General features: G+C 36.6%; 1 protein-coding gene across 1 annotated transcript in view; it reads right to left on the bottom strand.

Moving 5' to 3' along the window:
* Positions 1-1,527: 1,527 nt before the first annotated feature.
* LOC104412864 (progesterone-induced-blocking factor 1-like) overlaps positions 1,528-14,679 on the bottom strand; it is a gene marked incomplete at both ends in the record, with an annotated part of 48,981 nt that continues 35,829 nt past the window's right edge. The window contains 3 exons of the mRNA XM_010023690.1: positions 1,528-1,618; positions 4,718-4,868; positions 8,112-8,277. Of these exons, the coding sequence (XP_010021992.1) occupies positions 1,528-1,618; positions 4,718-4,868; positions 8,112-8,277 (408 nt within the window). The remainder of the gene's footprint in view (positions 1,619-4,717; positions 4,869-8,111; positions 8,278-14,679) is intronic.

Here is a 14,679-nt window from a genome sequence, read left to right as displayed (position 1 = left end):
CTTTGCTGTGAGGCTGGTGAGGCACTGGAATAGTTGTGAATGCACAACAAGGAAGTTGTGAAGGCTCCAACCCTGGCAGTGCTCAAGGCGAGGCTGGACAGAGCCTTGGGCGACAGTTTAGTCTGTGGTGTCCCTGCTCATGGCAGGGGAGTTGGAACTAGATGATCTTAAGGTCCTTTCCAACCCTAACTATTCTATGATTCTACCTTAAAGATCACTGGATTCCAACCCCCCTGCCATGGGCAGGGACACCTTCTACTAGACCACGTTGCTCAAAGCCCCATCCAACCTGGCCCTGAACACTGCCAGGGGTGGAGCATTTACCACTTCTTTGGGCAACCCATTCCAGTGCCTCATCACCCTCACAGTAAAGAACTTCTTCCCAATATCCAATCTAAATCTACTCTCTCACAGTTTAAAACCATCCCCCCTTGCCTTATCACTACTTGCTCTTATAAAAAGTCCTTCTCCAGCAATCCCGTAAGCCCCCTTTGGGTACTGGAAGGCTGCTACAAGGTCTCTCTGGAGCCTTCTTTTCATGTTAAACCTTCTTTGTCATGGAGAAGGTGGGGGTTAAGAGGACAAAACCAACTAAACAAACTAATACTTGTTGTAAAAAATAGCTACACATGACAAGAACTGCACTTCCAGCTCCCGAACGCTAGAGATGTGCACTGTGAAGCTATGGTACATGTTCACCCTGTCTTTATACTCTTCTTTGTGTGTCTGCCAATGATGGTGGAGTTTCTCATTTTGCTAGAAGACAGAGTGGCCAAAGCCTACCACTACCACAAATTATGCAGTTGACTTTCCTGCATCCTAGGTTATGTTTTATTTTTGTAGTATCTACACATACGTTTAACAACAACAAAAGTTTTGTTGTGGTCACAGTTTAAAAATACTATACATAAATCCACATTCCCAGTGTTCACAGTGAGCCATTCAAATGTCACTATTATTTCTTAAAGACAATGCATAAAATCAATTTGTTATTTAAAAATTACTACAATCAAGAGGTATGTTACTCAGCCTACACATCATTTTCATCTATTTATCAAACGATGTAGGTAAACTGAATAAATATAATCGGAATCAGATCCTGTATTTGTAAAGATGAAATACTGATGCTCTGAAATCTTGGCCTTCCTAGTTTCCTGACAGATGTGCTTTTTGTTACAATTACATAAAATTATTTTTAGGATATTAAAAACTTATTTGACATATTATTATATAAATGTAAACAATGTAACTAGTCTGTTTTCACAGCTGTTTATTTTTATACAATTAGAATTCATCTTTCTGAAAGGCAACGGAAAAAATTTTTAAATGACCTAGAAAATATGTATATGCTCATTTATATGCATATGCCACATTATCAGGTCATAGTCTTCATTCTATTCTTGTAAACTTAAGTCATTAAAAAAACTCTTCACGTTTATTAAACTGGCTGGATTCTAAGACAAAACATAATGCATCTATTTTCATTTACTTTATCTTGAACAAGTAAACTCAGGAGGCACTTTATACCTTTGCTTTAGTCGTCTTTTGGCTGTTGTAGGAACATTAGCACCATACCCATATGAGAAAAGAACTCTTTCAGCTTCAACTTCACCTTCCACTGTAAAAAAAATTGCAGAAAGGTACTATTGAAAAACATAATTACAGTGCAATAACTTAAAAACTTATAAGCAATTCTGTTTATAATTATATACACAGACAAACATTTTTCTAGAAGCTAGATTTTCAGTTGGTGTAACCTGGACTTGAGTGGAATAATTTCGTTCACAGTTAGCATCAATATAGTGCCATACATTAGTTTCTTATAAGAGTGGCAGGCTTTTCACTTTTTTTTTTTCTGATTAATATGACTCAATATGAAAGTAAAAAACAAGAGTTCAGTGTCCTTGAATATTCATTCTATTGGTATAGTCACAAAACACATACTAATAGTATAGGTTTCATTCAGCAGTACAGGGTTAGGTTGCTTTGGACTTTTTCTCCTAAAGAATCCATTCTCTGTGCATGTATGCGGAAGTAGAGGAAGATAAAATTAGGGAGTGCTTAAGCCAACTGGCTGTAAACAAGTCCATGGGACCAGAAGGGACACATCCACATCGGAGGTTGCTGAGGGAGCTGATGTCACAGTGAGGCTGCTCACTATAATATATGAAATACTGCAGTGATCAGAAATTTCTGATAACCTGAAGTAAACAAATGCCATATCTATCTTCAGAGAAAGGCAATAAGAATCTTATGTTTATGCAAAGTAAAAACATTCAAAATAATCTCTCCCTCCATAGATGACTGATTATTGAAAACATATTTCTAAGGATTTAAACCACATTGGGACTGCTTTGAAAAGAAATCCCAGTAGCAGCAAGATTCAAACATGTACAGATTTCAGTATTTCAGCTCGTGTAATTCAGGTTTCCTCTCTCCTGTAAGATAAAGTGAGCAAGAGGAAAAATAAAAGAAAAAATGAAGTGTGTATGTGAGGTAGGCAGGGGCACAGTGAGGGGGACAGAGAGGAGGGGAAAAGGGGAATAAGAAGGGGGCAGCAGCACGGGTGTACGTGAGGGAGGGAGGGAGCACACGAGAGCACCAGCCCAGGCACCACAAAACAGCTTTGATGAATCGAGTAGTTAGTAACAGGAGAAACAAATTTAGAAACTGATGGCATAGTCCTATCTGACTCAACTTCCCTAAAGCTCAAGTGCCTCAAAATCAGAAATCCCTTCTCTGGACAACCTGCACAACACTATAGCTTCCTCATCTGTCTAATTCTCTCTTAATGCTATTTTAAACAAGGATTCTTAAAAAAAAACATTTAGAAAGAAAAAAGCCTCTAGTAGAGCACTTGTAGTAAGTCACATCTCTAGTTGCACAAAAACCAATTCCGGTAAATAGGACAGAAAAAAGTTTACTGATGTGGCAGTACAAAGGCACCAGAACTTCAGATTTTCAAGGCTTAGTTATAATGGGAAATTCTCCAGTGCCTTAAACACCTCTAGTTCAGAAAAAAACACAAAAAAATAAGTTAACTTGCCTTTGTCATAATTCTTCTTTTTGGTTATGAATTCAGTGTTGTGTGCCTCAAAAATGTCAGTGAGATCTGCCCTATAAATTCATATCTGTCAGTAGTGTCCATGTACATGTCAAATAATGAAGACAAACACAAAGAAATTTGGGAATGTTGAAGATAGCAAGCCAAAGTAATGTTCTGCAGCAGCATGCGCTTCTCTTATGTCTACCCAGGCTCTTCGCCTGACTTGGTGGTCTAAAATACGTATTTTACAAGGTAGGGGACACTTATTAACAACAATTTTTTTACACTTAGCAGAAAAAAATAATATTATATAGTTCAACTCCCTTTTCACACCAACAAAATCAGAAAATAAGGTCATATTTAAACAGAACAGTACATTTGGAAACTTTAATTTAAGTCATATTCTGTAGTATAGAATATAAATTGTAATTAAAATACATACTTAGGGAGAAATTAAGACCAATTTAGTTCTGTAAAAAACTTTACTGACATCCTGCAATATACAAGAAAACATAAATCAGTATAAATAAAAATTCTGCATTCTGAACTCTACCTCCTCCTTGGAAAAAATGAATGTGAGGTCCAAAAATTCTGTATGAATACATAAATACTCTTTAGGCAAGTTTATATATAAACACTTCAAAGAACATGTTACCAACTAGAACATAAGCATGCATATAGCAAACATGATTACGGTCAGACTGAAACCTTTGGGTAGTCATGCTATTCTAACAAGTACAAGCTGCAGTGTACAAAATTAATAAAGTACGTGCAGTCTAATTACTAATGATACCCAGATATCACTGCATCCCAGTAATACATACTTTCCTCTACACTACTCTTTATATACAGAGCTTATGCAATTATCTTCTACCTGGAAAACATTATTTATAAATTGGGTTTTGTTTTTGTTTTTGGTTTTTTTTTGAGCAGCAAAGAAACATAAAGGGACAAGAAGATAAATGAATTAGTTTGAAATCTTAAAATGTCATACCCTGTTTACACACAGGTTAAAAGACTTCAAAATTAGAGTCTTAGTTTCAAATCAGAAGTTACTTGCTTTGTGGATTTATTTAGGCTGAGAATCAAATGAATAGAGATTTCACAGAAATTCTTCCAACCAGAGAAAAAAATTTTCAAGAGTTATCAGGCCTGAACTTAATTCACAGTTTAATCCACCTGACACAAGCAACAACTCAATGTCTAACTATTATTAATTCAACTCAAATAAGAGCTTTTTTTTCTCCCCAATTCATTCAAAAATTCATATTAATCACTGCACTGTATTATGAAGCCTGTAATTCTCTGTCAACAAAGAGGGTTTTCTGATATTTAAAATATACTTAAATAATAGGGGAATCCTAAAAACCATACCTAATTATAATGGATTATTTGAATAAGAAAATGAAAAATGAGGAAAAAAGAAAGACTAGGATGATTTTTAGTATCTATATTTCTTCATTCAGGTCTATTTAATACATATTTACAAATCCGTTTAAAAAAACCATCATTAACATTTTCCATCAAAATAGTCACTGCATCTTAATTTTCAGGCATAAAGAGGGAGAATGATAAGCACTGTAATACTTTCCAAATGCCATGAGAAGTAAGACAACTTGTCATAATGCCAGAAACACCTACAGATATGACTTCATTTGTGACAGAACTTACTTTCTGCTGCCTGCAATATTATCTCATCAAGCTCCTTTTCAAGTTTTTCGTAAGTATCGAGCCTTGCTTGAAACTCAGAATTCTGTGTCTGAAGCTCAGTAATGCGTGTTTCACTAGAAGACTGAAGACTATAAAATTCTTTAGTAAGCACCTGTGAGAATGAACAATGGAGAAGTCAGGGAGTCAGTATTACAGCTATTTATGAAAGAAGCAAAATATAATACATGTAAAATGCTTAGCAGTACAATGATAAATATTTGATGAAACTTTTGCACAAGAAAGATTTAAGTACTTTAAAAAACAGTTATTTTTTAAACTATATTATCTTGCACTGAATACACTCTCAGGTCATAACACTTATGCCTATCTCCTAAGGCCTTAGTAATTCTAATAATCTCTCTCTTAAAGAAGCTAAAAGAATTTTAAGGAGAATTAGGAAAAGCACTGTAACAGCCGTCAAACAGTGTAAATGCATTTATTCTTGTTGCTTTAACTAGATTCACATATTGGTTATCTATTTAAAAACAGAAGAGTCCTTTACAGAATGGTAAATACATGAATATCAAAAATTGGTATTTAAGATTCTTATTATTTATAATTCTTTATTTTCTTATAATTCAATAATATTACTTATTACTGAAAGGTAATATGTTTTATTGCTATTAAGATTTAGGACTAATGCTATTTAGATTCAGGACTAATGTAAATAGTAATCCACTAAGCTTAAACAAAAAAAGCACACATTCAGAAATAGAAATTATGAAGGTCTTTATAAGAACTAAAGCTTGATATAGTGCTTGAAAATAGAAAAGAGCATTGACAACAAAAATATTAGAAAACCAACTGGAATAAGAAAATTCTTGGTAAGTAAGTAATCTATACACTTTGCAGAAAAATTCCCACCATAACAGGTAAAGTAATAACCAAGTAGTACTGTAGCCAGGTTTAATACTAACTTCCCAAATATAAATCCCTAACATTCAAGACGGCAGCTGAATATAGATCTTGAGATACAGAAATATATGCATAGTGTATGCAGCAGTAATACCAGATTCTCTGTCAAAAACACCAAAGAATGCACAACGCTTAGAGAATCAAACCACGCGAATATAAAAAGATTAGTGTAGTGTCACAGAAGAATAAATGTATAGGTTAAAATTTGGCCACATATAAATTATCTGTTTCCTAGTTTTACCACGCATAAGAAGAGAAACTATGCTGAAATTGAAATAAAACCAAGGCTTGCTTCACAAAGCCACTGTGACTGAGCCACAAGATACTAGTAACTACAATATTAAGATCAATATCCTGTAAGAGTAAGAAAATTCTTCTTAGTACACTGATACTATATATAAGAAAGGAAATTTAAAAATTAAGAGTTCAGTCAAAAGGAGCAAAAGTAAAAGCTTCAGACATCAAATACTTAAATTCTGCAAGAACATTTCTTAATGAAGAAGCACTGGTTTCAAAGCATCTCTTTAGAGAAAAGAAGTGCCAGAAGTGTTAGTAGAATCACAGAATGGTTTGGGTTGGAAAGGACCTTAAGATCATCTAGTTCCAACCCCCCTGCCATGAGCAGGGACACCTCGCACTAAATCATGCCGCCCAAGGCTCTGTCCAACCTGGCCTTGAACACTGCCAGGAATGGAGCATTCACAACTTCCTTGGGCAACCCATTCCAGTGCCTCACCACCCTCACAGTAAAGAACTTCTTCCTTATATCTACCCTGAACTTCCCCTGTTTAAGTCTGAAGCCATTACCCCTTGTCCTACCACTACAGTCCCTAACAAAGAGTCCCTCCCCAGCATCCTTATAGGCCCCCTTTAGATACTGGAAGGCTGCTATGAGGTCTCCACGCAGCCTTCTCTTCTCCAGGCTGAGCAGCCCCAACTTTCTCAGCCTGTCTTCATACGGGAGCTGCTCCAGTCCTCTTATCATCCTCATGGCCCTCCTCTGGACTTGCTCCAACAGCTCCATGTCCTTTTTCTGTTGAGGACACCAGAACTGGACACAATACTCCAAGTGAGGACTCACGAGAGCAGAGTAGAGGGGCAGGATCACCTCCTTCAACCTGCTGGTCACACTTCTTTTGATGCGTCCCAGGATCGAATGCCAAATATTCAAGATGTTACAAGATCAAATAAATATCCACAAAGAAAACAGGCATACAACTCAGATTTAACTATCTCATCACAGTTTAGACATATCTGTGCAATTAAAAATTTGTTTAGCAACCTTAAAGTCTAGCAAAACTGGCACTCCCAGTGCGCATCACAACTAAGCTCATCAGCCAGGATCTGAATGTCCCAATACAGACAAAATATGAAATTATATTTTATCTAAAATTCTCTGTTTTCACTTTAGTTCCTTTTCATATACACCCTAGGCAGGTTCAGCACTAGAAATGCAGGGACCAGAAGAACAGCATCCTTCCACAAAACATGAAGACTGCCATAGCTGGCACTTCGAAAAAAAGGTTTTTATTCTGTCCCGTCCAGTTTGTACCCTGACATTTGTTTTAGACATGCATACTGCCAATCTCATTTAAGTCTCATAAATTGGACTCAGTGATATGATCTGGGGACTAACTTTGCACAGGTGAAGTATTTGTTTTTAAAGTAAGTTTGCTCTGCAAAATACTGGACACCTTTCCAATACTAAAATAGGTGCATAGGATATGATACATTCTTAAAAGTACATGTTTGGAAGACAATAAATTCTAAGCTTATAGGGATAGAAGGGTCCAAGTCATTCAACTCTACAGGCCATGGAGGACCCCATGCTGGAGCAGGGGGACCTGCCCTGGAGGAATTGCAACCTGTGGAGAGCCCAAGTAGGAGCAGATTTTCTCCTGAAGGAAGCTGAAGCCCTCCGAGGATTCACACTGGAGCAGGATACAAGTGTGAGGAGGAAGGAGTGGCAGCAGCCCTTCCTGTGCTGTTTGGGAAGGGGAAGGTAGAAGAGTCAAAAATGAAGGAGAGAAGTTAAACCCAGAAGAGAATGCTATTGCAAATTCTAGCTGTTAGTAATGATACTGAATTCACCATGACAGTTCTGGAATAACTGTATTCTTTTCCTACAATAATCACAAAGACTGACATAAGCAGCTTTGTGATACAAGCATACATGTATCTCATGTGAATGAGGTACTGTCTTCAACATCTCTCCATAAAAAATTGTTTTGCCGCCTTCCTCTCCCCTAAGTCTTGTTTTCCATTGAAATGGTCAAAATTATTAAGCTTCATTATTAGATTCTGCTTCAGCAGAATTTGGTGGAGATACTAATTCAGCCATGTATGTTCTTTGCCACTTTTTCCACAAGCTTTTCTATTTTACATTCTAATTGAAAACAACTATGTAATGACCCTTAAAGTGTCTCTTTATACAACATACCTCCAGCTTTCTCTGATATTTCTCACATTCCATTTGGCACTGTGAAAGATTCTTAGCTGTTTCTTGTTGCATGAGTTGTACATGTTCAGTTTCAAAGGACTTTAACTTACTTTGGTGAAGAAGTTCAGCTACTTTGCTTTCTGTGCCAAGCTGCATTTGTCTATATCTAAAATAAAAAAAATAAAAAAAAAAAGTTTTGATGATTCAAAAAGCCAAGCTTAGAATACATGCTAGTTCTACTCATTACACATATAAATTTCAGAAGTTAAAACAGTATTTCTAAGACTTTAATAGGTGTTATTATGCTTATCTATGTAACTATTGTAACCTGTATTTGAAACATCATTAGGAAAAATCATACTATTATACCAACAAAACACACTATGTGGAAAATTCAGTCCATGACTTTTCTGAATATGTGGTTAATGCACAATGAAATGGCAATGACCTGACACTATACCTTATTTTTGAAAAATATTAGATCAATGTGAGTTTCTTTCTTGGTGCATAAATGTATGCACATGAAGTCTTTTCACAGGAGAGATACAAAGGAGATGCTGTGTTCTGTCTTCACCATCATGTGTTACACGTGATAGGGAGAAGTGATATCAGGCACCAGCGCTATCTATGGTACATCCCTTGGGATATCCCTTTGGGATATCACAGATAACAGCTAAACTGCCTTTTCCAATACCCAAAGATATGAAGAAACGTCAGACCTCATTGGTGTACTAATTTCCACAGAACCACAGGTCCTTCTCAAAAAGCAGAGATTATGTATATTTTCAGGTATATCACTATCAGGTAATTATAGATGACAGAAATAATAATCCACTTAGAAGTGGACTTCATTCATTCTACTCATTACAGTTAACAGGCAACCTCAAAGACGAGTGGTAAAAAAGTTTTTTTGATAGAATACTAAATTACTGGACAGTAGAAAATGAGGGTGATGTGAAGAAAAGTAGAAAACCTTATGAATCTTAGCATTAAATAATTCAAAGGAGATATACGCAAAGTAAATCATAGGTTGTAAAAATGATCCTAACCACACGCGTACAAGGATGAACTCCTAGCTGACTGTTTTCATTCAAAAGTAAGATCCTGGGGTTATGCTAGATAAACCCCTGAAAACGTTTGACTCAGTTTTAAATAACGGTCAAACCCAACATTTTGGGAATTAATGTGAAAGCAATAGAAAAAAATACAGAAATCACCACATCACAGTTCCATGCTATTGCCTGCACACTGAATGCTGATGACCATTCTAGTAGCTCATCTCACAAGGAATTTAATAGAACTGGTAAAGTATCAGAGAAGGGTAACAAAGATTACCTTTGACAACCAGCAACAGCACGCACTTATGCAGTTGCACTGTGTAGATGAAATTACTTAAGCAAGCTGGGGCTCTACAGCTTGGAAGAGATGGCATAAGGAAAAGGAAGAAGAGAAGCCTGCAACATCATCCTGAGGGGCATGAAAAATAAGAATAGGAATGAACTTTATTTTCCAGTAGATGAATGAGAAGGCATCTAATAAAGCTAGCAGATGCAGAATGAAAACAAATAGAAGTCATTCTCCAAATATGAAAGCTGTGAAATTTCTTACTGTAAGATGCTGTGGCTGCTAAAAATTAACACTTACTCAGGAGGATACTTAACAAACTCGCAGCAGTGAAATCCTTTGACAACTATTAAATGCAAGGTGGTACTTCTCACACAGAAACCACTTAACGACAGATTGTTAGAATTGCAGATAAACCTTTACTCTAACCAAGCATGGCTGTTATGTTAGCTGTCATTTGTCAAACAGCAGTTGCAACAACCACAATTCCATCCTATTTAGCACCTGATCTTTAGGTGGCATTGAGAGTGTTTAACAAAAGCAAAGGGATTACTTCAAATATTTTCCCTGAGGATTTCAGATGTAGGAATGTTTCTAAGGCACAAAGAGGAAGCAATTTTCACTGGAATTAACTGGAACGGAACAAACAGGTGTCATTATGATGCCCTTTATACTCACTCTGTAGACATCCGTGTATGAGTAAACAGTCCAATGCATGAATGAGATCGTTCCCACGCAGGCTGCGTGAGCAGACATTGTAAATTCTGCCTACTGAGCTCAGGAAAAGGTTGCTTTTTTTACAACAGTTTTAATCTCCAATGTTTGTTTTCAAACAGTTACTGCACTCAAACTGCTAAATGGCAATTATCTATCTGGTTATTGACTACTGCTGTCAATTTTGCTTAAGGATGCTTTTCAAGTGATGATACTTAAAGTATTTCATCACTGCTCCCTGACTGTATGTTCTTATTTTCATTTTACCACACAAAAATAGTTTCAGCACTCTCACATTCTCCACACTCTGTACATGATTGGCTGCAGACATGACACTAAATCTGTTCTGCTGTGCACATTGTTTACAATCCTGGGAAGACTGTTCTGTTCCAAAATGAGTAAGTCCTCACAAAGATACATGTCATCTAGCCAACTGATGTGCAGTGCCACACACAAACAAAATTTTTCTAAAAGTCATATTTATTGACTGTCAACAACATATTCATATCTTCTGCCTTTACACAAAATAAACAGCAATGTCTTCCTGTACACAGCTACAGACCTTAAATTAGCCTGAGGTTCAATTGTCTGTTCTGTACAGAACTTACATACTGGACACATGCATAAGCATAGGCCAAGCATGCTTCTCTGGACCTATTTTCTGTACTTTCTGGAAGAGTCCATAGTTCTCTGATGATTTTGTAAGTCTACTCAATCCTTTGGGTGTTTCCAGAGTGAGCTTATCATTCCAATCACAAACAGTAACTTCAGGAAAACTTTGTGTGCTTTATTTTGGAAATTTGAAGTAGCTTACATGGGCATGATCTGCTTTGTACGGGTAACATTACGAAGGGTCAGTTTTCTTTTGACTTAAGTACACTCTTGAGCTCACTAGTAACTCCGCCAATGTAGCACCATTCATATTTTCTGTGTCATATTTGCTTTTACTTGGCCAGATAGCATCTCTGGTTTCTTGGCTACTATTCCAGCACAAATGTGTGTGCACGTAACACAACGTCAAAATACATTCCTTAATCTGCCTAGATGGTCTCTAAGGGAAAACAAAAGAAAACAAAACCACCCCACGCTTTAATACTACTATTATGGGGAAAAAAAAAAGAAAAGTGGAATGCAGGTATGCAGGATTTTTCTCCACCAAGGAATTTTAGCAAGCTTGATATAGTGAAAGAGTAGAGGTTTTTGTCTCACAGAAGAATGAGGGTTCTGACTGAAAAAGAAATTACAGATTGAGCTAATGAAAAAAAATGGAAAAAACCCTACATGTAAGAATCATCTGGAATGAGGTCTCAATTTCGTTATGTCTCTGTGCCATTAGGATGACCAGTCGGTAATACCTGAAGTTTGCTAGAACAGAGCAGCCCAACGGTTACCAAAAAGGTTATTTCTGAAGTAGAAGAGAGAATATTTAGAGAGGGACTTAAACTCTGGTTTGCAAGGATGGTTTTAAGATTTATTTCAATTAATCAGAGCAATCTGTTTTTGCAAATGGTAGAAACAATACAATAACTTTTCAAAATGTGCATACAGTGAGAATAAACTGAAAGATTTCATGGTAAAATCATCTATTAATCTGTATATTGAAGAATGGCAGCCAAATGTTCTTTTGAATGGAGTAACTACAAAACACATCCAGCATAGCATAATCTAATATTGCTATTCAAAGACTTTTATCATATGTGTGTAAAGTGTGATTTACATAACATCTTCAGCTTTTTATAAGCAACCCATAAGTACCAAGATAGTAACCCTAATTCATTTTTACCCAACAGAAATAGACTCTCTTTTTTACCATTGTCTATCCCATTGACAAAGCCCGAGCAGTAGTTCTCAATAGTATAACTGGACAATTAAATACATTAGAAGACAATAAATTTGTAAAAGTAAGCATTCAAGAAGCTTATTAATAGAAAAGAATGCCAACCAGTAAATAAAAATAACATCTCCTGAAGGAAATTCTACCAAAAATATAAAAAGCATCACCCCTTTTTCATTTTGCAAACTTGATTGTATCAACCTAAAGCTCTTTCATATATACTTTAAACATTATTTTCAAGTTTAAAAATGGAAAAAAATCCCCCTAAATTTTGAAATCACCCTGACTCTACAGCTGGGTCAGTTCCAGATCTAAGATATTTAGAGTAATTACAATATACTTTCCTATTTGTATAAATGTCTCTGCTTTGGTTCAGTGCCAAACTTGCAGAGAAATCCAAATGCTACAGACATTTCCTCCCTAACCTGTCCTATTGCAAACCTCCCACTTCCAGCCCCAACATGTCCTCTAATGTTCCTGCCCTCCTCCCTCTCTGTTCCCAGAGCCAGACCAAATTTCTGTTTTCATTCCTTCTACTTGGGGCATCTGTCTTTCTTCTCACCTGTATTCCTAGCCTATTCAGCTTCCATTCCTATCTTATAGCCCTACTCTCCATCTCCTGGTTTTCTTTCTCTCTGTTCCTATCTCACCCTCATAGGTGGGCATCCTACATCAAATCCTACCCACACTTCTTTCCACATAAGGCTCAAATCCCAGTTGTTTAGCTTCCTCACCTTTTGCAACTGAGTCTGGCTGTTAAGGCTCCCTTACTTCCCAACAGCCCAAAACTAAGCATGAAAGTACTTTACTCTTCATTGTGCCACTTGGAGTCACAGGAGGAGTAACAGCAGTCTGGATAGACCTAAATTAAAATCAGGCATGTTACAGACTGCTCATGCCCCATCCACACACATAGCAAACTGTGAGACTCCAGTTCAAACATGGGCACTCAAAGGATCTTGTTTTCACTGGTTCTCTTTTTGATCCTCGGTACTAAAAGCTGGTTGGCCTGTTTCCGAGCAATCGAAACTTTCCCATGAATTGAGTTCACACACTACCCACTAAGTAACTGAAAACATAGGAACTCTGATCCTTAGCTTCAAATCCTTTCATTGCTCATCTTCCGAAACACTGAACATAAGTCTGATGAGTCATGGATCTGGCTGGTTTCATAAACTGAAAATCTGCTCTAATATTTACTACAAAATGGGTAAAAAACCTGTTTTTCTTCAATTAAATACACATATTTTATGGAGATCGTTACACTAACTTTATGATCATTTGCAGTCTTTTTTACCATTTATTGTTTCATCAATGTCTATTGTATGTTAAATTATTTCTAATCTGGACTAAAACAAAAGATTGCTTAGTAACAACAAATTTAAATACCTCCAACAAAAAAAAAAAAACAAAAAATACCAAAAGAAAGCTCTGAGAATAGTGATTAAACAGAAGATGAATTGTGCCATCTATAAATTGTTTAATCAATGAAAAAATAATTTGCTAAAATAGTCTAACTTAAAATTTGTCTTCCCCAAATGACATGCTGAGAATTTTTTCAGCACAGTATTCCTGTTTTAGATTGTTATTAAAAAAATTCCAGAAACATATACTTTAAATTCTAAAGGGTAAACATGACTTAACATGCACATTCTTGCCAGATGTTGCATTTGCTTCATATCAAGTAATTAAACATACAGTACTTTTGCATGTGGTTTAGTAAAATCTCTTTGAGAGAGAAAGCTTAGAAGCTTTGTTTAAAGCTGCTTGCTTCAAAGCAGATTTTTGTGTTTTGCAGCATTTTAAGCATTTGTTATGTATTGGCCCCTGATCCTCATTCTGTCAAAACAGCTTCCTTGGAGGCAACACTTCCACATACTGTTTTGCAGTCTGTAGGAAGTGCTAGTGCCAAACATCCCGATTCAGCAAGATAAACAGCTGTTTTACACGACCTGTACTTTCAGGACACCTAAACCCAAAATTACCTATGCAGTAAGTGGAGTTCTTCAATATGTAGAACTCATGTACTCTTTCTGTCCTAACCAGTCTAATGCCCAGTGTACACTGGATGGGACACTCTTCCCTGCAGTCTCTGATGAGAACATGCAAACTTCCCATGTATCTTTGTGCCTTATACCAGAGAAAGAAACAAGTTAGTGGTTGTGCAGATCTCACTAACTTGTAACATGACTGGTAAAGAGCAAAGTTAAAGGTGGGGTTGTAGAATATACATATGAAAGGCACATCTTGATGAATTACTATAAAGGTAGCTGCTTACCTTTGTGGGTTTTTCCACTAGGACAGCTACAGTGACCTAATTACCATGACGGGTATTCCATCTCCTTTAAGAATTGGAAGTATGAACATTACAAAAGATGAGTCTGCGTTAGATATATCTGCTAAATCATGCTGACGGCAGGGATTGAAATACATCTTTGTTTCCTTGTCTCTGGCCTACGCAATTGTGCTTCCTTTTATTTGACTCTGACTCTGTGAAATTTAAGATTCGCTCCTGCACTGAGACACAGCTTCAACAGTAATGGTAGATGGCTTCAGCCTAGTCTAGCCTAGCCTGTGCTTGAGAGTTATATTTCAGTCATGAGAATTTCATAATAAACCTTCTCTTAATCCTGGAGTTCTGAATTCAGCCTCCTTCCACTTCCAGAAAGTGCTCAA

Source organism: Nestor notabilis, unplaced genomic scaffold (genome assembly GCF_000696875.1).
Source record: "Nestor notabilis isolate BGI_N333 unplaced genomic scaffold, ASM69687v1 scaffold20111, whole genome shotgun sequence".
NCBI lineage: Eukaryota > Metazoa > Chordata > Aves > Psittaciformes > Psittacidae > Nestor > Nestor notabilis.
The sequence above is the reverse complement of the archived record's forward strand: the minus strand, read 5'-3'. Positions and strand labels throughout refer to the sequence as shown.